The sequence below is a fragment of the Cetorhinus maximus genome, chromosome 1, assembly GCF_964194155.1.
Source record: "Cetorhinus maximus chromosome 1, sCetMax3.hap1.1, whole genome shotgun sequence".
In the NCBI taxonomy this organism is placed as follows: domain Eukaryota; kingdom Metazoa; phylum Chordata; class Chondrichthyes; order Lamniformes; family Cetorhinidae; genus Cetorhinus; species Cetorhinus maximus.
The window spans coordinates 236,395,958-236,421,335 of record NC_135879.1 but is presented as its reverse complement, the minus strand read 5'-3'; the positions used below and the strand labels follow the sequence as shown (position 1 = coordinate 236,421,335).

At 45.7% G+C, this 25,378-nt stretch overlaps 1 protein-coding gene across 1 annotated transcript in view; it reads right to left on the bottom strand.

Moving 5' to 3' along the window:
- Window positions 1-25,378, bottom strand: part of LOC144688041 (dedicator of cytokinesis protein 2-like) — a 1,154,257-nt gene that overhangs the window by 894,415 nt on the left and 234,464 nt on the right. The window contains exon 11 of the mRNA XM_078554696.1: window positions 2,102-2,177. Coding sequence (XP_078410822.1) covers window positions 2,102-2,177 — 76 coding nt within the window. The remainder of the gene's footprint in view (window positions 1-2,101; window positions 2,178-25,378) is intronic.

The window sequence follows — 25,378 nt, the reverse complement described above, 5'->3', positions numbered from 1 at the left end:
GGGGGTTTGGAACATGCCAACTTGTCAATATATATGGGTATGTTTATAGCTGATGCTAAATGTTAATGGAAACCTTTTTTTTAAAAAAAAGGGTGCAGAGGGAGGTCACAAATAGATAAGTTATGTTAAACTTTAGAGAATCTTAGAGAATTTGAACTTGGTTAGACCACACTTGCAGTACAGTGCACAGTTCTGGTACCCAAATTATGAAAAGGATATAAAAGCACTCGAGAAAATGCATAAAGACGTACGAGGATGATAGCAGACCTGAGAGGTTATACCGGCCCAGAAAGACTGAACTGGCTGGGGCTCATCAGTCTGGAAAATAGAAGGGGTGACCTGTTAGAAGTCTGCTAGGGTAGCAGAAATGGTTTGCTCGGGTAGACTCTAATAAATCCAGTAGGAAATTCAGGGGAAACCTCTTTGCCCGAAGAATGGTAAGAATGTAAATCTCATTCCACACTGACCTAAACATTTGACCCAAAATGCATGGATGCATTTAAGGGGAAATTATACAAGAGAAAGGAAGTGAAGGTTACGCTGATAGGGTTAGACAAAGAGTAAACACCAGATGAGAACAGTTGAGCTGAATGGCCTTTTTCGGTGTGGTGAATTCTAAGTAATTCTGTACGGGGCAATTGACGGTTTGACACACCTTAGCTATCCAGATAGGTTTCTGTGCTGCCCCTGTTGGTGTCACTGTCGTTCCTGACTGGGAATCGTCTACAGATTTTCACAGTAACAGCTCTGGGCTGAATTTTCCTGGCCTGTAATGGCGGGCGATGCGATTCCCACCACCGGGGAACTTTCTGAGGGGTAGGCTGGGAAACAGGTTGACTGCCTGCTCTCATGGAGCTGTCTAAGACCCCAGGATTTTTCCACCCGTGGTGTGGCGCCCTCCCCCACCGCATGCGGAGTCTGCCAGTTCATTGCAGGCGGCTTCCCCGCTGGGGTCCATCATGCCCCATTGACAGGACCATGTGAATGAAAGACAGCAATCCAGTGGGGGTTGGCTTTCCACTCCACCCCCATGGACCTGCCGGCCTACATTTTGTTTATTTCCACACAACTTTTGCCTCCGTGTTGAGGCCCCTCACAGTTGCCAACCTGCCTCAGCAGCACCCACCTCCCCTGCTGGGGCTGTCGAGACTCCAGAGCTGCTGGCCCTCTGATTTGGCCCTGCAGCATCGAAGGCCCACCCTCTGTCCTTATTGGATGGTGAATGAAGGGATGGGCAATTAGATCGCTGTGCCACCAGGAAGATCACTGAGCTGGTGTCACTGCCAGCAAGTGCGGGCTTGGGAGCCCCGTTTGGTCCTCACATCGGAGTCCCATATCCCACGGGAGAATCCAGCCCTGTTTTTGCATCTACAGCCTCAGGTTCAGCAGGAATGTATCCAACGAGTTCCAATGAGTTGGCAACCCAAGTCTTTCCTGTACAGTGTACAGACAAGCCTGTTTGCTCAGCTCAAGTCAGACCACCCCTGGAGTACTGCATTCACTTCTGGTCACCCAGAAACAAAGGAGGCATTCGAGCCCTGGAGCCCCAGCAGAAAACAACCAAGAGGCTGATCCTTAATATCAAAGATTTGAGTCGTGAGGAAGGACTGGAGACACTTTGCTTTTAAGCTGGGAAAGGAGAGATCTGAGAGGTGATCTTATCAAGGTATAGGTGAACGCTAAAGCAATTCAACGATAAATCCAGGAGATTACTCTGAACTAAATTGCTGGAATAGGACAAGGTCACAGGCTCAAACTGATAGAAGGCAAATTTAGGACTGATCTGAGGAAGTCCTTCACATCAGTGTTGACAATTTCAGCTCCTGGTTAGAATAATGGAGTCAAAACCCCCAGAACTATTTAAGAAATAATTGTTTTGCAGCAATGGAAATCCTGTAGTGTCCTTCTAGGCAGATGAATTAAGGCTAGCCAAATTGTTTGTCTCATCCATAATTATCTGTTAATTTTCTTATTTGATTTGCGAAGTAAGGAGTGGTAATTCTGTAAATCAAGGTCAAATAACAACACTTAATTGTTGTCTGGCTTTTTACTACAGGGGGATGCTTGGCTAACATTAAGTTAAACTGAAGTTTTCACTTACTGTTGAAAGGGAATAAAATGGTGTTTATCCTCATCACTTTCTGCTTTTCCCTTCAGAATGTCGGTAATGTCCATCGCTGCAAAAAGAAAATGCAATTTGAATTAGACTAAGCTGCATTGATATTCCTCTCTCCAATTGTAAGCCCCCGCCCCCACCCTCCCCCACCATCCACATCCCCCCACAACCCCATCCCCCTTCCCTCTCAGACCTCTGCTGGGCCTAGCTGCTCGTCTCACACCCAAGTATTGAGAGCTCATCAATGACCTGAAGTGGCAGAGTTTCACATGCTACTCAACCACAGAGGCACCACAGCTGATTCCAACTCTGTCCTCCCCTGGCACTAAGGCTTACATTCCTGTGCCCCTCAGGATACTCTGTCGTGCTTAATAGCCAATTTAGTTATTTTCAAAGGTCAGTCACTGTGGGGAATGCAGCAACCAATTTCAGCACAACAATATCCCACAACCAGCAATGTGATAATGACCAGATAATCTGTTTTTGGTGATGTTGTTTGAGGATAAATACTGGATAGGACACCAGGGATAACTCCCTTGTCTTCTTGGAATAGAGCCATGGGATCCACCTGATAGGGCAGGCAGGACTTTGGTATAATGCCTCACCCTGAAGATGGCCACCTCCAACAGTGCAGCACTCCCCCAGTACTGGAGCAGGAGTCTCAGCCTTGGATTATGTGGACTGGTGTGGGACTTAAACGTACAACCTTCTGACTCCGAGATAGAAGTGAGCCAAAGCTGGCCACTTGAACTCTCTCCTGCAAGGCAGGGAGACTCTAGATAGTCAGCATGGATGTTTGGCTGAGTTTGTTTTTTCCGCAACCTGGTGTGACGTATGGAATTTTCCATTTGAACTTCTGCACTTCTGAGTTTCTTTCCATAATTTATTTTTGGAATAGTTGGCGACGGCGGGGAGAATTTATTTCTTGGTATCAGAGACAGAACAAGGTCAAGCAGAAAGGAAAATGTTACTCTAAAGAAGGGAAATCCCAGAGGCCTTGCAGTAGCACACTAATAAAGACTTATAGTTAGCTCTGCGGCTTTCTCAACTCTCAGCTGATCAGAGTGGATGCATAAAGCCACTTAGGGATTCGCGCGGATGTATCCCCGCCATCCCATCATTTATCAGTGGTCAATGGGAAATTCCACACGACCCTGAATGGTGGTGAGATGCAAATGTGGGAAACACAGCTCCGAGTTTCACACAATATAAAGACCTCCTAATCCATCACCCCTGTCCTTTTCTGACATTTATTGGCCCCCTGTTCCCCCAAAGTATTAAATTCAATATACGTATCCTGGTTTATAAATCCCTCCCAGTCCTCACCCAACTGTATCTCCCCAAACTCCTCCAGCCTTACATTCCTGTGCATCCCCTTTAGTTCTCCATCCTCTGTCCTTCCCTCTGCTATACTAATCAGTGCTACATCCTCCATCCATCATGGCCTTAAACATCAGCTCAGCCTTGGTACTCTTCTTCTCGCCTTTGAAGGTCTCCTCACTGATGGTGTTTTGGTTCATCTCTGCTCCATTACTGCTTAGGGCCAGCTTGTTCCTACTTGGAGTACCTTAAGATAAGTTTTCTCTGACAAAGTAACAAGATAAACGCGTACTAATGTCACGGGATTTGAACGTTCATTGCCAGCCCAGGCAAATAGCGCTCACCTCATCTCACTAAATTGTCAAGGGTGTAAGGAGACCATCTAAAATGTTACTATCCTCTCTCTACAAATGAATCATAGGCTGATACAGCTTGGAAGGGGGCCATTCAGCCCGGCCCGACTGTGCCAGCTTTTTTGAAGGAGCTGTCCAAGGTGCTGACTGACTGCCATCCATTTCTGCCATTTCCTTTCTTGCGAATTTCCAGCGTTTGGAGCTTTGTTTCCGTTCCTCTGTAACACTGAGATTGCTACCTGCGCAGCATGCAGATTTTCCCTGCCTTGGCACTTCTGCTTTATGCAACTGTGGACTGGTAATCAAACTTAAAGAATAGAGCGATCTGGATGGAGCAGAGCTGATAAATCTAATGTGAATAAGAGCAACATGATTAGACTAGGGGATGGGAATAAGCAGCGGGAATATAAAATGAACAGTGGCGGGCTACAGATATAATGGAGAAGTGAGATTGGCTAAGGACACTAAAGCATCAGTGCGTGAATCTAAATTAATTCAAAATGAATTTTAAAAATTAATGCAAAATTTAAATTGATATCAAATTGAATATTGTAACAAAAATTAGTCTGCGCTCATCCATCTGCTGAGCTCAGTTGGTATCGCACTTGCCTATCAGTTGGAAGGTTATAGGTTCAAATTCCACAGATAAACCTCTGCGCATTTTTCCAGGCTGATATTTCTATGCAGAACTGAGGGAGTGCAGTGTTAGTGGAGATGATTGTGAAGATGTTAAAATTAAACCCAAGGCCCTACCTTCCTAACATATAGCCTTGCTTGGAGCTTGAAGATTTATACTTAAATCTTGACTGCTTCCACGATACTAAAAACCCAATTTCTTGAGGGGCATAACAGCATGAACGCCAAAAGGAATTTTGTTTGAGCGTAACTATTATTCATATGCTACATCACCCATAGGAGGAGCTCTGTATGCCTGTTGTGAAGTCATACGAACATGCGATCGAGGGGCAGGAGGAGGCCATTCAGCCCCTCGAGCCTGCTCTGCCATTTAATAAGATCATGGCTGATCTGATAGTAACCTGAAATCTGCATCCCATTTACCCCCGATAACCTATCACCCCCTTGCTTACCAAGAATCTATCCACCTCTGCCTTAAAAATATTCAAAAACTCTTCTTCCATCAGCTTTTCAGGAAGAGCTCCAAAGACTCACGACCCTCTGAGTAAAAAAAGTTCGCCTCATCCCTGTTTTAAATGGGCGACCCTTTATTTTTAAACAGTGACCCCTAGTTCTAGATTCTTCCACAAGAGGAAACATCCTCTCCACATCCAACCTGTCAAGACCCCTGAAGATCTTACATGTTTCAATCAAGTCGCCTCTTACTCTTCTAAACTCCAGCGGATACAAGCCTAGTCTGTCCAACCTTTCCTCATAAGACAACCCACCCATTCCTGGTATTAGTCTGGTAAACCTTCTCTGAGCTGCTTCTGACGCATTTTACATCCTTAAATAAGGTGACCAATACTGCACACAGTACTCCAAATGTGCCCTGTACTAATGCCCTGTACAACTGAAGTCAGACACTGGCCATTGATTAATTGATTAATGTCAGTGAGTTAGGGCATAATGAGAAATTTGTCATCCTTCAGAATGCTGATACACGACATCAGTTAAACCTCTTTGTTGAGTCACAGCCAATGTTAACTTGGAGGCTGATGCCATGAGTACCTTATGGCATAGTCTGGCTGATGTACAGGGCAGTGAACAGTGGAAGATAAAATACCTTGGGTGGAATTTTACAGTTCCCTGCTGGTGGGTTTGGATGTGTCAGGGAGGCTCATAGAATACAGTGGGCTACCCCCTGCTACCCACCCACCCCTGACCAATCTCCCATTTTACAGGGACGGGAGTGGTGGTGGGGGGGAACGGGCGGTGAAGAAGCATTAGATGCCCCGCCACTTAATGACCGCTTAAGTGCCTCATCCCATCCTCAAAGCTATTTTATCAATGGCAGAGAGAGGCCTATGCCAAGCGACTAGCCTGGCAGCTTTAGTTGGGTGGGCTGGTGTCGGGCAAGTGCCCCTGTGTCCGCCAGAGTCAGCACCCTTCCCCCAAGTTCATACCTCCCCTTAATCCTCACCCCAGCCTCTCAAACCCAGCGCCCCAACCCACTCACTCCCCTCGGTGAGGCCTGCACGCCAGGCCCCTCCATAGCCCAGGTTTACCTGAAGTCCAGCCTCCATTCAATTCCCTTTTTCAGGGACTGGCTGCAGTTCCAGCAGTGGCCACTACTCGACCTGGTGCTGCAGGGTCTACACAGCTACCAGCCATCCCTGCCATCCAAAAAATCCCTGCCCCTTGTACTTTTATAGCATCATTCGCAAAGCACTTATAGCCACTGAACTTCCTTCACTGTCACTGGATCAAAATCCTGGAACTCCCTCCCTAACAGCACTGTGGATGTACCTACACCACATGGACTGCAGCGGTTCAAGAAGGCAGCTCACCACCACCTTCTCAAGGGCAATTAGGGATGGGCAATAAATGCTGGCCCAGCCAGTGACACCCACATCCCGTGAATGAATAAAAAATAATAAAAACTTGTCAGCTGTTGTCATTTAGGAAATCCAGTAGCCAATTTGCACATAGCAAGGCCATACAAACAGCAAGATGAGAATGACCGGATAATTTGTGTTAGTGATATCGCTTGAGGGATAAATATAGGCCAGGTGAGAAATCCACTCGTTTTCTTTAAAATAGAGCTACCCTTATTTTGAAACCCGCCTGAGGTGGCAGACAGGATCTTGGTTTTTAATGCTTCATCTGAAAGATGCTACCTTTCTCAGTGTTGCATTGGAGTGTCAGTCCTAGGTTACGTTCCCAAGACTCTGAAGTGGGACCTGGACCCACAAACTTCTAACTCAGAAGTCAAGCATGCTACCCATTGAGACATGGCTGAGACCCCAAAGACAGATCGAACCTTACGCAAACATTGAAGGAAAGTGAACTACCGATTGAATGTTCTCTCAAATCAACTATTCAATTTTAATCATATGATTTATGCGTTCTGCTGTTGAAAGCGAGAAGGACTAGCTTTAATTTAAATCCCTTTGTCGCAGCCTTTATTCTGCTGATGTGATATCCCACTCAGCCCTCTGAGAATTTACTGAATGCCATCAGTAGATATAGAGAGCCAGAGAGAGAGAGAGAAAGCGAATGTGACATTTGTAATATAGACTGAAAAGCCTGAAATGAAAATGTAACTGATTAATTTTCAGTTGCATACTATGACTATAGTTATGCCTGTTATGCTTTGAGAATGTACATAAGGCACGATATATTAAGTCAAATTGACTATTGTTCAGTTTTCTAGCTCGATCTTTGGGTTAACAGAGTTAAATGAGTGGAAAATAATAATGATCAGTGCACCTGTGCATCCTGTGTCTCCTGTATCCTTAAGGCAGGATATAGGCAATAAAAAGACCAAACGTCTGTAACTATAAAAGACCAATTCCAACAGGACAAATGCCTATGATTAATAAGACACTGACAGGATGAACATCATTAAGGGAATTCTGGAATTTCTTCTGATTCCACAGTTATCACTGTGGTCAGGAGAGCGGGAAACCTTGAAACTGTGTGAAGATACATCTGGGTGATGCTTATCAAACATGTGGAATGTTAGGGGGTCTTGTAACAGTCATAAAGGGCATTTCAAAACAGTTCACAGGGCATGTCCATGAGGGGGTGACATCACCTCTGACCACCCGCAAAGCTGACTATGCAGGGAGTACCCAATCCCCGATCACCACAGCTTCTGAACGCATGTACAGAGGGGTATAAGAAAGGCATCCCTTCCCTTTGTCATTTGTTGTACAGCTGGACTTTGGCCAACACGTCGGAAGTTGAGTCTTTTCCCCGGGGCATCTGATCAGCTCTCCAGGTATGAACAGGGATTAGAAGCCAGACTGAAAACTTGTGAGTATCATTCAAGGAACATGTAATCTTTTCACCCCTGGTTGAGTTGAAGCAGAGAGTTGGTGGGGAAGTTCCTGTTTTGCTGCGGGCTAAAGTGAAGATATTGAAGGGCAAGGCTGGGGACCGTGTGGAAGATTCAGCTTTGTGGGTATCATCCAGGCGACTGTATGTGTAAACCTTTGATGTCATAGTTTAAAGGAAGACAGAGAGCTGGATGAAAGAGGCCGATAGTTGTCCTGTAGTTCAAAGGTTAAAACATGAACTGGATTGGGAGGATTCAGTGGGGTATTTATAAAATAAGGACACAATTGAATTGAAAGAACTCAGTTTGTAAGTTTTGTGTTTCATTGATAGGTCCTGCACAATGTTATTTGCCTGTTCATCAGCTATCAATGTGCTATTCATGCCCTTTTGAATTTGAAACTTCAATAAAATTAGTTGCCACATAATTAGGCAGCATAGTAGAAAGATAATAATCTCCAACAACCTAACATGCAAATTCAGAGCACTTTTGATGCAGTAGAATGTCCCAAGACACTTGAAAGCACCAGGCTAAAGAAGCAGATATTAGGACAGGTGACCAAAAGCTGGGTCAAAGAGATAGGTTTCATGCACCATCTTAAAGGGAGAGAGAGGTGGAGTAAAGTTTGGGTAGAGAATACCAGAGCATTGAAGACAGCTGAAATCTGGCTACGAAGGGAATAAGGGGATGGTCTAGGGACCAGAATTAGAGTGCAGAGATCTTGGAGGGCTATAGGGCTGGAGGGGGTTACAGAGAAAGGAAGGGATGTAAGGGTTAGAGGTGATTCCAGAGAAGGAGAAGGGCTAGGCCATGAGGGACTTGAATACAAGAAGAATTTTAAATTCGAGACATTAGTCTGAAGGGTCTAACATAAGTAGCCTCCACTCTGCTACCAATACAAGTCCCTTAGTCACTGAAATTCTTAAGGCTTGCTCATCCTTTCAGTCTGTAATATGGGAGCAGTTGCTATGTAACTCAGGGAGTAGCATACATCATGATTATTCCTTTCATCTTCCAACCGTCCTTCTGCAAGCTTCTTTTTCATTGACTGCTTCGGCCATACAGTTCAAGAGTTCCCAGGTTCGATGCATCTCTTTAGTGCTGAGTAAGCTCTTTTATAGCTTCATCCCAATATTTCTGCGTTCCTAGTCACCCTCCCTGCCCCTTCCATCTCTCTCTCTCTCTCTCTCTCTCTCCCTCTCTCTCTCGAAGTTCACCCAAGCCATCCAATACGGCTGGAGGTAGGAATCAACACTCCCAGATGTCAATGATTGCATGCAAGCTTTCATTTGTTGCCATCTGCACTTGCCATCCTTGAGTAGCCTAGGCTGATATTCCCTAGAGTTAAGAAGAATGAGAGGTGATCCCACTGAAACATATAAAGTTCTTGAGGGGTTTGACAGGCTAGATGTGAGAGGATGTTTGTCCCTGGCTGGGAAATCTAGAACACGAGATGAGGAAGCAAACTGTGATGGATTGGCACTTTGGAAGTGTTTGGGGTGGAGGAGGGATGCTGCTAAGAGGGGTGAGGGCTAAGGTTTGAGAGACGATGTGCGGGGAAGGGAAATCTGAGAGGGTAACACTTTGGTGGGAGGGGCACTCCGATGCCTGGGCCTCTCCCGCAGCTGGTTAAATGCTGGAGATGGTGGGATGAGGCTCTTAATTGAGCACGAATTGCCCATTTAAGGGCTTCAATTGGATCACTGGCAGGTGGTTTGCCAAACGCGGGTTGCCCGCTGGTATAATTGTGGTGCAAGCAGAGGTGGGCAAACTGGCCACCCGCTGGGTTTAATGTGGGGAACCCGCAACTTCAAACCCATCAGTGGAGGAGCATTAAATCCAGTCCCATGTCTTTGATATAACCACCATGTTACCGCACCCACTTGCAGTGTATACTTTGTGTTAGACGTCCTTCCAAGAATTTGACCATGATGTCAATATTCTTTTCATCTCAACTGAGACAGATGTGTCCTTAAACAGTGCAGAATTAGTCCTACAACTACAGTGGGGTTTACTGCATCAGCCTCTGACAGGCACCATGGAGGACAGCGGGGGCAATAAACAAATCACAGAGGTCACTAACTCATTGTTTGTATGTCACTAACTCGTTCCAAAATTGATCACCAGATATGAATGGAATGTATAAGCTCCTAAAAATGAAGCTAAGAGGATAACAGCTAAAGTTTCCAGTTGAAAAATAGGTTTGCTATTGAGAAACATTGAGGGAAAAGAGAGACCGACAGACATTGAGAAAAGAAAGAGAGACAGAAGGAGAAGGATCTCTGCAGCACCTTTCACCATCTCAGGATGTCCTAGGGTTCTTTGCAATCAATTAAATGCTTTTGAAGCCTGTAGTCACTGCTATAACGTATGGAGGGAAAGTAGAGAAGGAATGGTATTCCTTGTATTGCACAACCAATCTCTAATTGTTCGTCAGGATGTCAAGCATTTTAATGAATGCTACTACAACTGTGTTTGGATGCAATCATTCAAGTAACATTACATGAAAAATAATGCCTAATATTTATACTTATAACGTCTGCCGCATTGAAACATCTCAGCTTGTTTAAGATAATTCACTCCTGGTGAAGTACAATGAATTGTGGCATTTGGACAAAGTAACGGTTATTCAGTGCCAACCAAAAAAAAAACCATAGGCAGAATATTGTGCTTGTCGGGCGGGCATACGCCTGACCCGAACGAGCGTAAAATGACGGGCGATGACATCGGGCGAGCGTCCTGACGTCATCACGCACTGGGCATAATATTTCGGTCGGCGGGGGCGTGCGGGAGTTGGCAACACGCTCCCCCCAACAACTAAGCGACACATTAAGGGCCTTAATGAAGTAACTGCTCAAAATTTTTCGCTGCCTGTCCAACCGTTCGGTTAGCGGGCGGGTGAAATGGCCAAACGGCCTTTGAATTTTTGGCGAAACCTCATCCACGGGTGGGATGAGGTTTCCTCCAGTGATTAAAAAAAATCTTTTTGCACTCATCTCTAACATGTCCCTGCTCATGTGACAGAGTCACATGAGGGGACATTTTTTTTAACATTTTAAAATTTTTTATCGCTTATTTGTAAAATCCTCAGCTCCCTGAGGCAGCTCTGTGCCTCAGGGAGCTTTTACTGCACGCATCCGCGTATATGAGCGAACTTCTGCGCTCGCCTCCCCTCCCTCCACACACAGGCAATGCTGCAGCGCGCAATTCACGCTGGCTGGACATTGCTGCCAGGGCCTGATCGCAGGGATCCGTTTTGCGGCCGCTCCACCACGCCCCCCGCCGAACATGCCCGACGACCGGGAAAACCATGGCCCATGGAGGTGAACAGCCAGTCAATCTGGTTCGAGGTGATATTACCCGAAGAGAAGGGTGTTGGCCAGGACGCCGGGAGAACTCGCAAAAATGAACTCCAGCTGAGCCAGACCCTTTGGCCCGTCTATTTCACGTTTCCTTTTCTTTACCCTCAGGGTTTGAGTGCCATTTGGCAAGGCCGCAACTTTATTCAGCGTCCCTGACGATGGTGGGCCTTCTCCTTGAACTGCTGCTGGTGACCTCACAATGGCATTAGGTGGGGAAATTCCAGCATTTTTACACAGTGCCACACAAGGAACATTGGCATATGCTCAGGTCAGGATGGCGTGTGACTTTTCGGAGGGAGAGTTCAGCTGGGGAAGAAGCTGAAGGTGCTGGTGGTCCTATGACATTTCCGCTTTTATTCTTTGCAGAGTAGGGAGATGCTCCGCGCAGTAACCTTGATGTGTGGTTGCTGTGCCTCCTGTACACCGTGCATACTGAACCCACAGCTGATGTGAGTTCAGAGATACTAGAAACGCTCTGCCCAAGCTTGTGTCCTTCTGTACAAGTCTTTAATTCTGTTCCTCCACACAGTGCTCATCACCTAATGACAGTGTCTAATTTCCTCTGGAATGGCTCCATGGGAAACATCTCTACCTTTTATGCCCATCTCCCGCATATCTACCCTCACACCTTCCTCTCCCTCCCAGAAACATGATAGGGTCCCCCTTGTCCTCACTTATCACCCCACCAGCCTCTGCTTTCAAAGGATCATCCTCCGCCATTTCCGCCAACTCCAGCATGATGCCACCACCAAACACATCTTCCCTTCATCCCCCGGCGGCATTCCGTAGGGATCGTTCCCTCCGAGACACCCTGGTCTACTCACCCCCTACACCTCAACCCCCTCCCACGCCACCTTCCCATGCAACCGCAGAAGGTGCAACACCTGCCCCTTTACTACCTCTCTCCTCATCGTCCAAGGGCCCAAACACTCCTTTCAAGTGAAGCAGCATTTCACTTGCACTTCCCTCAATTTAGTCTACTGCATTCGCTGCTCCAATGCGGTTTCCTCTACATTGGAGAGACCAAACGCAGACTGGGTGACCACTTTGCGGAACACCTTCCGTCTGTCTGCAAGCATGACCCAGACCTCCCTGTCACTTGCCATTTCAACACTCCACCCTGCTCTCATGCCCACATGTCCGTCCTTGGCCTGCTGCAATGTTCCAGTGAAGCTCAACGCAAACTGGAGGAACAGCACCTCATCTTCCGACTAGGCACTTTACAGCCTTCCAGACTGAATATTGAGTTCAACAACTTTAGATTATGAACTCTCTCCTCCATCCCCACCCCCTTTCCGATTCCCTCCCCTTTTTTTCCAATAATTTATATAGATTTTTCTTTTCCCTATTTCCATCCATTGTTTTATCTCTACCTTTTAGCCTATTTCGATCCCTTCCCCCCACCCCACTCCCAGTAGGGCTATCTGTACCTTGCTCGTCCTGCTTTCTACCCTTAATGTCACCTATTAGCACATTCCTTATATAATATCACCACCGTCAACACTTCTTTGTCCTTTTGTCTATGACATCTTTTGGTTATCTCCACCTATCACTGGCCCTCTATCCAGCTCTACTTGTCCCGCCACCCCCCTTAAACCAGCTTATATTTCACCTCTCTTCTATTTTCCCTTAGTTCTGATGAAGAGTCATACGGACTCGAAATGTTAACTGTGTTCCTCTCCGCAGGTGCTGTCAGACCTGCTGAGTTTTTCCAGGTATTTTTATTTTTGTTTTTGTTTCCATGGGAAACTTACCTTCTTTTGGCTCTTCAAGCTTCCATTTAAAGAGCTAACCTCTGCCTGTGCATCAGATGCACCGAACTAGATCCATAAAATGTAACGCATTCTGCGTTCAGCTCTCAACAGACCAGGCGAGAGCAGCACCAGCCAGTAAGTAGAAGTCCGCAGCTCTACCCATCTGGGAGACACTTCCAGCTATCAATTCCACACAGAGTGAATAACAGCTCCTTAGCATTAGTTCTCAACATTACTGGTTGACCCACATTATCCTCCAGAACAACTCGTATTTATACAGCTTCCTTCATGTGACAAAACATCACGAGGCACTTCACAGAGAGTAATCAGCCAAACTTTGGCACCGAGCTACATAAGAAGATATCAGGGTGGGTGACCAAAAGCTTGATCAAAGATACAGATTTTAAAGAGCGTCTTAAAGGCTTAAGATGAACTTTTTAACTGTCCCATTTGCATTGCTCCAATCAATTCATTCACCTCCATCAAGATGGACAAACCAAACAGCTGAAGAATTTTAAAGCTCCTAACGCAGCCATTTGAGTGCTCATTTTCTTAAAGCACTCTTCAATTAGTCGCATTTCCCTGCCTTTTCCCCAAACACTTCAAAAATGTTCTTTTAAGAACTATCGTAGATTCTGCCTCTGATTTGATCTGATTGATGCCCTAACGACCTGAATTAAAGATCAACCTCCTAACCTCTCCCTTTCTTCTTTTGATGATCTTAAACTTATCTTCTGCAGTCAATGACTCGCCAACCAACCGGGGGAATAATTTTTATTCATTAACTTGTCAAAACCTGTTTCCCTTCATAATCAAAGTCCCTCAGCCCTAGTACCATCACCGTGAATTTCATCTGTACCTTCCGCATGGGCATGGACATCCATCCCAAAACCCGGCACAGTATTCCAGCTTTCCTGTGCTCCTGTTTTTTGTAAATCTTTGGGCTTGATATTTAAGGTGGAGGGACAGGTAGTATTGAGGAGGCGGGGAGGCTGCAGAAGGATTTGGACAGGTTAGGAGAATGGGCAAAGAAGTGGCAGATGGAATACAACGTGGGGAAGTGTGAGGTCATGCACTTTGGTAGGAAGAATAGAGGCATAGACAATTTTCTAAATGGGGAGAGAATTCAGAAATCTGGAGTGCAAAGGGACTTGGGAGTCCTAGTCCAGGATTCACTTAAGGTTAACTTGCAAGTTGAGTCGGTAGTTAGGAAGGCAAATGCAATGTTGGCCTTTATTTCGAGAGGACTAGAATATAAAAGCAGGGATGTGCTGCTGAGGCTTTATAAGGCTCTGGTCAGACCACATTTAGAATATTGTGAGCAATTTTGGGCCCCGTATCTCAGGAAGGATGTTCTGGCCCTGGAGAGGGTCCAGAGGAGGTTCACGAGAACGATCCCAGGAATGAAAGGCTTAACATATGAGGAACATTTGAGGACTCTGGGTCTATACTTGATGGAGTTTAGAAGGATGAGGGGGGATCTGATTGAAACTTACAGAATACTGAAAGGCCTGGATAGAGTGGACGTGGGGAAGATGTTTCCATTAGTAGGAGAGACTAGGACCCAAGGGCACAGCCTCAGAGTAAAGGGAAGACCTTTTAGAACAGAGATGAGGAGAAACTTCTTTAGCCAGAGAGTGGTGAATCTATGGAATTCATTGCCACAGAAGGCTGTGGAGGCCAGGTCATTGAGTGTATTTAAGACCGAGATAGATAGGTTCTTGATTGGTAAGGGGATCAAAGGTTATGGGGAAAAGGTGGGAGAATGGGGTTGAGAAACTTATCAGCCATGATTGAATGGCGGAGCAGACTCGATGGGCCGAATGGCCTAATTTCTGCTTCTATGTCTTATGGTCTTAAGGAGTGGTGGGGAGGGAACAGGGTGGTGCGTTAACAGAGGCTCGGGGGAGAGCTCGGAAACTCCAGGGCGCGGATGCCATGCTGAATTTAACGGCAGGACCTCATTCTCATTTCCCTCTTCCCATCTCTGTGTGGCAACGTCTGAGGTAGAAATTGTTGACTAATGGTGAAGGGGAGGAAGAAAGTGATTCAAGTGTTTTGTTTAAATCCACCAGCACTCCCTATTTTCCACCCTCCTTTCCTGCAAGCCTTTACTAACGTTGGGGTTTCGATCAATCGGCATTGGCTGATTCCAGCTCTTACTGAATGCCAGGATGGTGAGCATTGGCAGGTTATTTGGGCATTGACATTACTGGGCCTGAGCCTGACCCCATTCCTTCATGGGACCACGAGCATGAGAGTGTCACTTATTTCGTTTAGCTGTGTTGTTTAGCACACGCCGCACCTGTTTCAGTTAAACAAAATAAGTGGCAGCCATTCGCTGGCTTATTCTCCAGGGCGATGTCTTGACCAATCAGAGCCTGGTTTAAATGTCAAACAATGCTGTCAGTCACCATCAGTCACCATCAACGGGTGCACTCTCCATGGCAACGCCTCTGCCAATCAGAGTCCACTTGCCAACCAATCAGCACTTTCTTTTCACACAATATAAATATGTTGTTTCCCCCCGACATTGGTATTTTCTTACGAATTGTCCTGATGAGTGCAAACAAAAAAGCTTCAACAAAAAAGTTTCTTTTTTCAGCAATACTCAAATGAGCTAGACTTTTAGCACATTATTTTAAAAATGTTTTTTTTTTAAATTTATGCAGCTTTCACTGGCTAGGCCAGCATTTATTGCTCATCCCTAATTGCCCTCATTCAGAGGGCAGTTAAGAGTCAACCACATTGCTGTGGGTCTGGAGTCATGTGGAGGTCAGAACAGGTAAGGACAGCAGATTTCCTTCCCTGAAGGAGATTAGTGAACCAGATGGGTTTTTAATAACAATCAACAATAGTTTCCTGGTCATCAGTAGACTTTAGTTCCAGGTTTTCATTGAATTCAAACTTCACCATCTCTCATGGCGGGGGGGTTGTGGATTTAAACACAGATTCCCAGAGCATTACCCTGGGTCTGGAATACTAGCCCAGTACACCACCACCTCCCCCCAAAGGTAATTAATGCAGTTTAATTGGGCTGACATTGTCCAGGTTTGACAAGTTTATGTATTCCTCTATTTTTAACAATGGCATAGTGAAAGCATCCATCAAGGGTGTTAGAGATTAGCGATGTACCAGGACACAAGTTAAAAGCAGTCCAAGACCATGCCTTGGAAGCACAAAATGTCTGATTGTCTGTGTTTGACAAATCTCCTCATTCCTTCGTTTAACAATAATATAGTTAATCCATCCATCACAAGAGCAGATATTTGTCTGTTCACCAGGCCACACGTTGAACACAGTCTACCCGCCTGAGGGGAGGCAATGGCGTAGTGGTATTGTCGCTGGACTAGTAATCCAGGGACCCAGGGTAATGCTCGTTTGAATCCTCCCACGTCAGGCTGATGCACTTCCTCCGTTGCAACAGTGCTACACTTCAGAAAAGTGCTTCATCAGTTGCAAAGGACTGTGCAACACCCTGAGGTTGTGAAAGGCACCATATAAATGGAATCCTCCCTTTTTCTTTCCTTTTATGTTCATATTTTTGAAAGATTAAATTACCTGTTTGCCTCCTACTCTCCACCTAGGTCTTAAGTTTGACTAATTTAGGGAAGGTTAAATAGACTCATGACAGTTGGTCACCAAAGTGCAGATTTCTTTTATTCTTTCACGGGATGTGGGCTTTGCTGGCTACGCAAGTATTTATTGGCCATCCCTAATTGCCCTTGACAAGGTGGTGGTGAGCTACTGTCTTGAACCACCGCATGCCATGTAGTGCAGGAACATATCCACAGTGCTGCTAGGGAGGGAGTTCCAGGATTTTGAACCAGCGACAGTGAAGGAAAGGCGACATACTTCCAAGTCAGGATGGTACGTGGCTTGGTGGTGTTCCCATGCGTCTGCTCCCCTCGTCCCTCTAGGTGGTAGAGGTCGCAGCTTTGGAAGGTGTTGTCAAAGGAGCCTTGGTGAGTTGCTGCAGTGCATCTTGTAGATGGTACACACTGCTACCACTGTGCGTCGGTGGTGGAGGGAGTGAATTTTTAAGGTGGCGGATGGGGTGCCAATCAAGCAAGCTGCTTTCTCCTGTATTTATTAATAGAAGCATCGAGGTACAAGAGCAATTAAGGATATTATGTTGAGCTTGTATAAGACATTAGTTAGACCTGGGCTGGAGTATTGCGTACAGCTCTGGGCATCGCATTTTAGGAAGGATGTGAAGGCATTGGAAAAAGCACAGAAGAGGCTTACAAGAATGGTTCCAGGGATGAGAAACTTCAGTCATGAAGATAGATAGGATAAATTAGGGTTATTTTCCTTGGAGAAAAGAAGGCTGAGAGGAGATTTGATAGAGGCATTCAAAATCATGAGGGGTCTGCAGAGAGTAGAGAGGGAGGAACCATTCCCATTGGTGAAAGGATTGAGAAACAGAGGGCACAGATTTAAAGTAATTGGTAAAAGAAGCAAAAGCGAGACGAGGAGAAACTTTTTCACACAGCAAGTGGTTGGGGTCTGGACTGCACTGCCTGAGAGGGTGGTGGAGGCAGGTTCAATTGAGGCATTCAAAAGGGAATTAGATGAGTATTTGAAAAGTAACAATCCGCAGGGTTACCGGGAGAAGGCAGGAGGATGGCACTAGGTGAAATGACCATTCGGAGAGCCAGTGCAGACTCGATGGGCCGAATGACCTCCTTCCACGCTGTAAAAATTCTGTAATTCAGTGTCTCCGTATGGTGTCGAGCTTCTTGTTGTTGGAGCTGCTCTCGTCCAGGCAGTGGAGAGGATTCTATCCCACTCCTGACGTGCGCCTTGTAATTGGTGGACAGGCTTTGGGGAGTCAGGAGGTGAGTTACTCACCGCAGGATTCCTAGCCTCTGACCTGCTCTTGTAGCCACAGTATTCATATGGCTGGTCTAATCCAATTTCTGGTCAATGGTAACCCCCAGGATGTTGGTAGTGGGGGATTCAACAATGGTAATGCCATTGAATGTCAAGGGGAGATGGTTAGATTCTCTCTTGTTAGAGATGGTCATTGCCGGGCACTTATGAGCCGTGAATGTTATTTGCCACCTATCAGCCCAAGCCTGAATGTTGTCCAGGTCTTACTGCATGTGATCATGGTCTGCTTCAGGATCTGAGGAGTCACAAGTGTTGCATAATTCACTGCATCAATGACTGCCAGGGTTAGAGAAACTGCCTCGCACTCTTAAGTCTTTGGAACACTGTTAAACTGAATTTTATAATGCTCAGTAATCTTCAGTAATACTCAGTTGTGGCAATGGTTGTTTTTTCGACAGGAGTGTGATGTTCCCCAAGGATCAGTGCTAGGACCATTGGTGGAGTGTCAAACAGTGGGGGTGATATCAATTGATTAGAACAGGACATAGATATGCTAGAAGAATGGGCAGGCAAGGGGCAAGTGGAATTTAATACAGAAAAGTGTGAGGTGATGCATTTTGGCAGAAGGGATAGGAGCCGGCATAATGGAACTGTCCTAAAGAATGAGCAGGAGCAGAAGGACTGGGGGGGTTCATGTGTATTGAACTTTGAAAGTGGTAGGACATATTGAGAGAGGAACTAACAAAGCAGATGGGACTTTGAGCTTCATAAATAGAGGCATTAAGTAGGGAAGTTATTCTGAGTCTGGTTAGGCCTCAACTTGAATATTGAATCCAGTTCCAGTCGCCACACTTTAGGAAAGATGCGAAGCTCCTTAAGAAGGTGCAAATGATAGTTACCAGAATGGTTCCAGCGATGGGCTGTGTGTAGTTACAAGATTAGGTTGGAAAGACTGGGATTGTTCTCCTTGGAGCAAAGGAGGTTGAGGGAGATTTGATAGAGGCGTACAGGACTGTGACAGGCTTAAGGTCGAAAAGGAAAAACTCTCCCCATTAGCTGAATGTATAAGGACAAGGGGACACAGATTCAAGATTCTGGGCAAGAGATGCAGGGGGGCTGTGAGGAAGAACTTCTTTACTCAGCGAGTGGTAATGGCCTGGAACTCTCTGCCCATGAGGGCGGTGGAAGCAGAAACAATCAGTGACTTCAAAAGGAAACTGGATGGACACTTGAAGGAAATACATTTGCAGGACGATGGGTATCAGGCAGGGAAGTGGGACTGACTGGAATGCTTTGTGAGGAGCCAGCATGGAATCGATGGGCCAAATGGTCTCCCTCCATGCCATAAATGGCTTCAACAAACAACGTTGGCGGTAGCTGAATCTCCAGGCCATTTAAAGCCTTGTCTCATTTCCAAATGCCTCCTTTCAGGAGGAGTTCAGCCCCTGACCACAGGAGATATTTGTGTCTCATTCTTTGTGCAGAAAAAGCATTTACAAATCTGAGATTGCTCCTCTTGTGATCCAATAAACAGGTAAACATTGAGTTGTAAATAAAAGATTCTTCCCTCTGGTATCTCATGGCTAAAGGCACAGCGTGATGCACTCATTAAAGGAGAAGGGCAGAAAGTGCTGAGTTAGATAGTTTCAGTGGGGGCGCACTGCCACAGGACTGGGTAACAGAAGTGGATGACAGAGGTGAAGGGAAATAGCCATGTTCCCAGCTCTGGATAGAGGAAAACTAAAGAACTTGCATTAGAGGGGGTGAGGGCGCAGAGGAAGTACGAAAGGGCATCTCTGCCCGTACCAGTGTTAAAGCGCACCCCCTACTGCATGAATAGGAAAGAGCAGCTCCTATTTTACAATATGAAAAAGTGCCTCCCCACTGTATGAGCGTAGAGTATCATCCGTGCTCCCCATCACCACTGTGAAAGACCACCCCCACTGTATGGGTAAGAAAGAGCACCCCCTATTGTATGGGTAAGAGAGACCGCCCCCTACTGTATGGGTAAGAACGAGCACCCCTTGCTGTAAAAGTTTGCAACAGTGCCCCCCAACCCCACAGTGTGAATATGAAAGAGCGCCCACGACTGCATGTGTAAGAAAGTGCGCCCCCTACTGTACAATCTGAAAGACTGCACCCTGCTGTACAGGTAAGAAAGAACGCCCCCTGCTGGACGGGTAAGAAAGAGCGCACCCTGCTGTACGATATGAAAGACCTCACCCTGTTGAACCAATGTGAAATGTCACCCCCCCTTCCCCCTGCCATTATATGGGCTGAATTTTTTGCCTGTCGGGCGGGCGGGCCCGACCCAATCTCCGGCAGGCTGGGAGCCAATCCCCGCCGGAGAAGCAGGCCCCACCGCCATTTTAAGTGGGTGGGCCAATTAAGGCTCGCCCAACGTGATGTCTGCTGGGAAGCGCTGTGCACTTTCTGTGCGGGTGGGGGGATTCCCCAAATGTGAGAGTGCGCTCTTTCGCGCATGCGCACGACAGAGCGCACATCTCCCTGAGGCTAAGTGCTGCCTCAGGGAGATCCCTGAAAGGTTTTAAAAGTTTAAAAATAGAAAAATAAAAAAATCACTAACATGTTCCCCTCATGTGACAATGTCACACGAGATGGGACATGTTGATAAAGTGCACAAAAACTTTGATAAACTTTTTAAAAACGGACATGAGACCTCATCCCGCCAGTGGATGAGGTTTCATGTTTCTTCAGAAGCCCGCCGGGGCTCCTGGCCTGCCCGCCAGCCTTAAGGTTGGACGGGCAGGGCCTTTAATTGTTTTAATTATCCTGTCAACAGCCTCAATTGGCCATTGACAGGTCGGCGGGTGGACAGCTGATCGCGCCGCACCCCCGCCTTCTTGAAGATTTAAATGGGGCCAGGTGATGTTGGGGGATCCCCCCCGATGTCATCCCGCGTCGGCGAGCGGGGCCCCGCCCCCTTCTCGCCGACGGAAAAATTCAGCCCTATGAGTGTGAAAAAGCCTTGGTAATGGACTCCCCAACTTTCGAACATGTTGTGGATGCTCCCTCAAGTGTTCGAGTCACTGATCAGAGGGGTGTGGCCAATCTGATTAATCATGCACCATGTCTAGATAAATAAGTAAATAAGCTGTCAGTTCCTTAATTCAGTCAAAGCCCAAACACTTTCAAACTCTTAAGTGCAGTGTCTCAATTGAATTGCACTGATTGAATCATTCATCACACCGAGGACCCAGTCACACTAGTCAATAAACCAGCCATAGAGAAAAGGGACAAATTAGTTCAGCTCATTTAGATGTTACTGATCCATGGCTTTAGATTTTTTGGCAAACTCAATTCCTTTTATTTCCCCCACTTACCTTTTTCCTCTGAAGTTTTATTGACTTTTACAAAAAAATATGCAGAGGATTTCTGAATTTCTGAAAGGTCAGCGGGAGGTCACGATTTAAGGTAACTCCCAACCATAAAGATCGGTCAGCAGATTTGCTGAGGAGTGTTTTTTTTTAAATTTGCGAGGCCGCACTTGTGGCTTCCAGAAGGTGCTGTCTACTATCCTATTGTCTTCTCTTCCATCTTCTCCTGAAGCTCGTTCCAAATGTAACTATGAAAACCATGCCCAATTAGTCAATTTCAACAGGGGCAAGCTGCAGAATTGAATTCAGTAAATCCGGTCACTTTTAAGTCATTGAACAGCACAGAGGGAGGCCACTCAGCTCAAGGTGTCTGTGCCGGCTTCCTGTTGCCTAGCACCAGTGAATAATCTTGAAAAGATTCTCAGTTGTCATTGGAAACCAGTGTGGTTCACTGATGTTCTTCAGCAAAGGGATGTTGCACCCATCCCCACCATCCCACCACCACCGCCTATGGCCTACCTGTCACTTCAGCTCCACAGTATGTGGTTGACTACTATCAACTACTATCAACATCCTAGGCGTTACCATTGGCCAGTAATTGAACTGGACTAGCCACATAAATCCTGTGGCTACAAGAGCAGGTCAGAGGCCAAGAATCCTTCCAGGTCTTAACTTTGCTATTTTTGAATCTGCTGAGACCTGGCCAGAATTTGAGGAATTTTGGAAGACCATAACCAATGCCTCTGCAATCTCTGCAGTCATTCCTTTTAAGACTCTAAGATGCAAGCCATCTGGTCATGGGGACTTATCATCCTTTAGGTCTGCTTATATTCCCTGTGCCCTGGTGATGGTGATTGTTTTAACATCCTTCCTCCCTTTCACCTCTTGATTTTCAAGCAACTTTAAGAAGTTTTCTAAGGGTAGGGCCGTTGGGTCAGTGTGCGGGACCCGCTCGCTGATGCGTAAAATGATGCGCAGTGACGTTGGGTGTGTGTCCTGATGTCACCGCGCGTCATTCTGATCCTCAGTTCGGCGGGCACGCATCAGAATCAACCTCGCACCCGCCGAACTGTCAAAGGCCTATTAAGGCCATTTAAACACCAATTAAAATAATTAACAGAGCTGTCCGTCCAACCTTAAGGTTGGCAGACAAGCAAAGAGCCCAGGAGGCCTTCGCATTTATCATGAAACCTCATCCACAGGTGGGATGAGGTTTCATGAAGTGTTTATAAATTGAATGAAATGAATGACACTGTCACATGGGGGTACATGTCTTAAAATTTTTTTTTTTCATTATTAAAATTTTTAAACATCAAACTAATCTCCCTGCAGCAGCTCTGTGCCTCAGGGAGATTTCTGCACTCTTTCCTGCGCATGCGCAGGCCCCAACTCAACCTACTTCCCCCGCCCACACAGGGAGCACTCAGCACTTCCGGGTGTGCGTCACGCTGGGGGGGCTTTAATTGGCCCACCTGTGTAAAACGGCGGGCGACGATTGGCTGCGCGCCTGCCCGTGTCCGCTCCTGTCCAACACCCCCTGGATGGAGAGAAAGTTCTCCCCCAAGTCTTCTACAATGAAGGGAGATGCAAAATACTTGTTCAATCCTCCCTCCATATCCTTGTACTCTATTATTAATTTCCCAGGCCAAGGTTCACTTGCATTACTCTTTTCCTGTTTAAATACTTATAGAAACTCTTGTTATCAGTTTTTACTGTTTTTAATTTTTCTAGCTAGCTTTCCTTCATATTCTAATTTCTGCCTCTTTAATTTTTTTATCATTCTTCGTTGGTTCTTGAAATCTGTCCAATCGTTTGACCTCAAGTAGTCAATCTGTTATAAAGACAAACTTCTATTCAGTAACTACGTCAAAGACAGCTAATATTTTAATAACCTCTTCAAAATGTCAGTCAAAATGAAAATTCAATGCCCATCCACCCCAACCACCACTGCTTTTTGAGATTTTGAAACTCAGCCAAGCATTCATAGTGATCTTAGCTGTAATTACAACCTTTGGGAAATATCAAAAAACATCTATCATAATGGCTTTTTCTAAACTACATGAGATGAGTTGTCAATCAAAGCAATCCAGCAGCTGGTGTTATTTTTTAACACTCCGAATCACAGTATTGTTATGGTGTAGAGGGAGGCCATTCAGCCCATCGTGTCTGTACTGGCTGTCTGAGTATTTTAACTTAGTGCTAATCTCTGCCTTTTTCTCATAACCCTGCACATTGTTTATATTTAGATAATCATCCAATGCCCTCTTGAATGCTTCAGTTGAACCTGCTTTCACCAACTGACAGCTGTAACATGTTTAAGGGTGTTACGGACAGGATGGGGTTTAATTTAGAATAGCCCTGAATTCTCCACTCACTACCCTACAGAAATCGATTTTTGATTTCCCCCTTGATAAATGGTGGCATATTTTCCCCAACCCTTCAGTTTTGGAGTGATCTAATCCTCTATTAATAACCACATAGCAAACTCGAGATAAGGGAAAATAAGAGGGCTAGTTTATTATACCCACACACAAATCACGGGATGGTGTTTCGCAAGGGTTGCCCCTTTCTGCATTCATACAATAAAAGAGGGACCAGGGAAAGAAAGGGGCTCAGGGGAAAGACCACAATAAAAATAAGAATTATGGTTTCACATGAGTCTAGAGTCCAGAATCAGAAGTCCTATGGCATATTCCTTCAGAGGTTAGCAGGCTGAAACTATTGCAATGTGATCCTACTTTCCAGAAATGATGATTTCCACAGTGGAAGAAAGCATGTAGAAATGAATTAGCCTTCTAGGCACAGATACAGAAGTTCAGGTATTCCAGTAGTAGATGGTGCAAAGGAAGTAACTTAAAACCTGAAAAGAGCCGTGGTTCCATGTGCTGCTCTGTCAGGTGGCAAATGGCAGACAGAGTCTGGAGTCCTGTTTAGCTTCTGAGGTTAAACAGTGACTGAAGCTAAAACCCAAAAGCTATATAAGTAAAGCATTTCAAATAGCTCATGTCTCGGTCATGTGATAGGGTGGTTTTGGGTCCAGCTATTCAGCTAATGAGGCCCCTTGTTCCAAGCCATTCTGTTTTGAGCAGGTAATGGCAGAACCATTGGCACAAAGTTGGAGATGGGGAGTCACGAATAGCTCTGCCTTTGTCCATAGCTGGCTGGTGCAAACGTCTCGTCTGTTATCCTTTGTGTTGGCTTGGTTGGAATATTTATAAAATGCAAGGAGTGTTACATTCCAGGAGTTTGAGGTGTTAGACTTCATCCATTTTTAAACTGCCTAGAACTACCATCATGTGGTCAGCAGTGGCCATTTTATCAGTCCAGCCATTTGTCCGTTTAAAAAACACCAGAATTTAAACAAGAGAATATGGAAGAGAAACACATTTCTTTGGGATTTTTTTCTTTATGCTGTCTCGGTGGGACAAGAGACTGGTGATTTAAATAACTTCAGATCATGACGCTTTAATCGACTGCATCCACTCTTCAAGAGCGTTTACGTCGACTGCATAAATTCGTGAATCCGACACTGTGGGATCAGGCCCATGAAACAGTGAAAATGGTGTCTGTCTGAATTCAGCACTAATTTCAAATGGTCCGGCTGAGGTTGGGTTTCACTTTCATGCGATTCAGGCCCCACCCCTCCCCTCACCGGCAAAAATGGGATCAGTCAGAATAGGTTTGGGATTTCCACATCTGGGTCCCACACACCATGAAGACCTGTCTACTACGCATCCAGGTTCTTAACCAAGACTGAATGGTGCTATGCTATCATAGAAAAACAAGCCCTCGCATTACCTCGGGCCTACAGTTTAAGATTGAAACTGACCATAAGCTGCTAGTAACCTTGTTGAACACAAAAGAAATTGTGAAGATGCCACCCAGGATCCAGGGATTCCGATTGAGGCTCATGCAATACGATGCTGCTACGGAACATGTATAGGGTAAATGCCAGACTACAGCTGACAGACTGACATGGACACCCAACAATTACTCAGCACAGGGAGATAAAACCTTCATTGAGGAAGTTGAAGCCTTCATGACCCTAATTATTCAAAATTTACCAGCAACAGAGCAGAAGTTGCAAGAATTTCATGAGGCTTTAAAAGCAAGACGAAGAATGTGTCCAGAACTGCACGAACAGCCTGGATGGATGGCCACAGTACATCCCAAGCAGTTCCCATCTTGTGGCAATACTTTGAACAATGTCACCACGTTAGTGTTGCAGAAAGGGCCACTTCTGCCCTCCTCCTTCCTACACAGGTCTTGTGAATACCTTGGCATAGACTTGTTTGGATTCAAAGGGTAAGTATTTTTCATAGTGATAGACTATTATTTCTG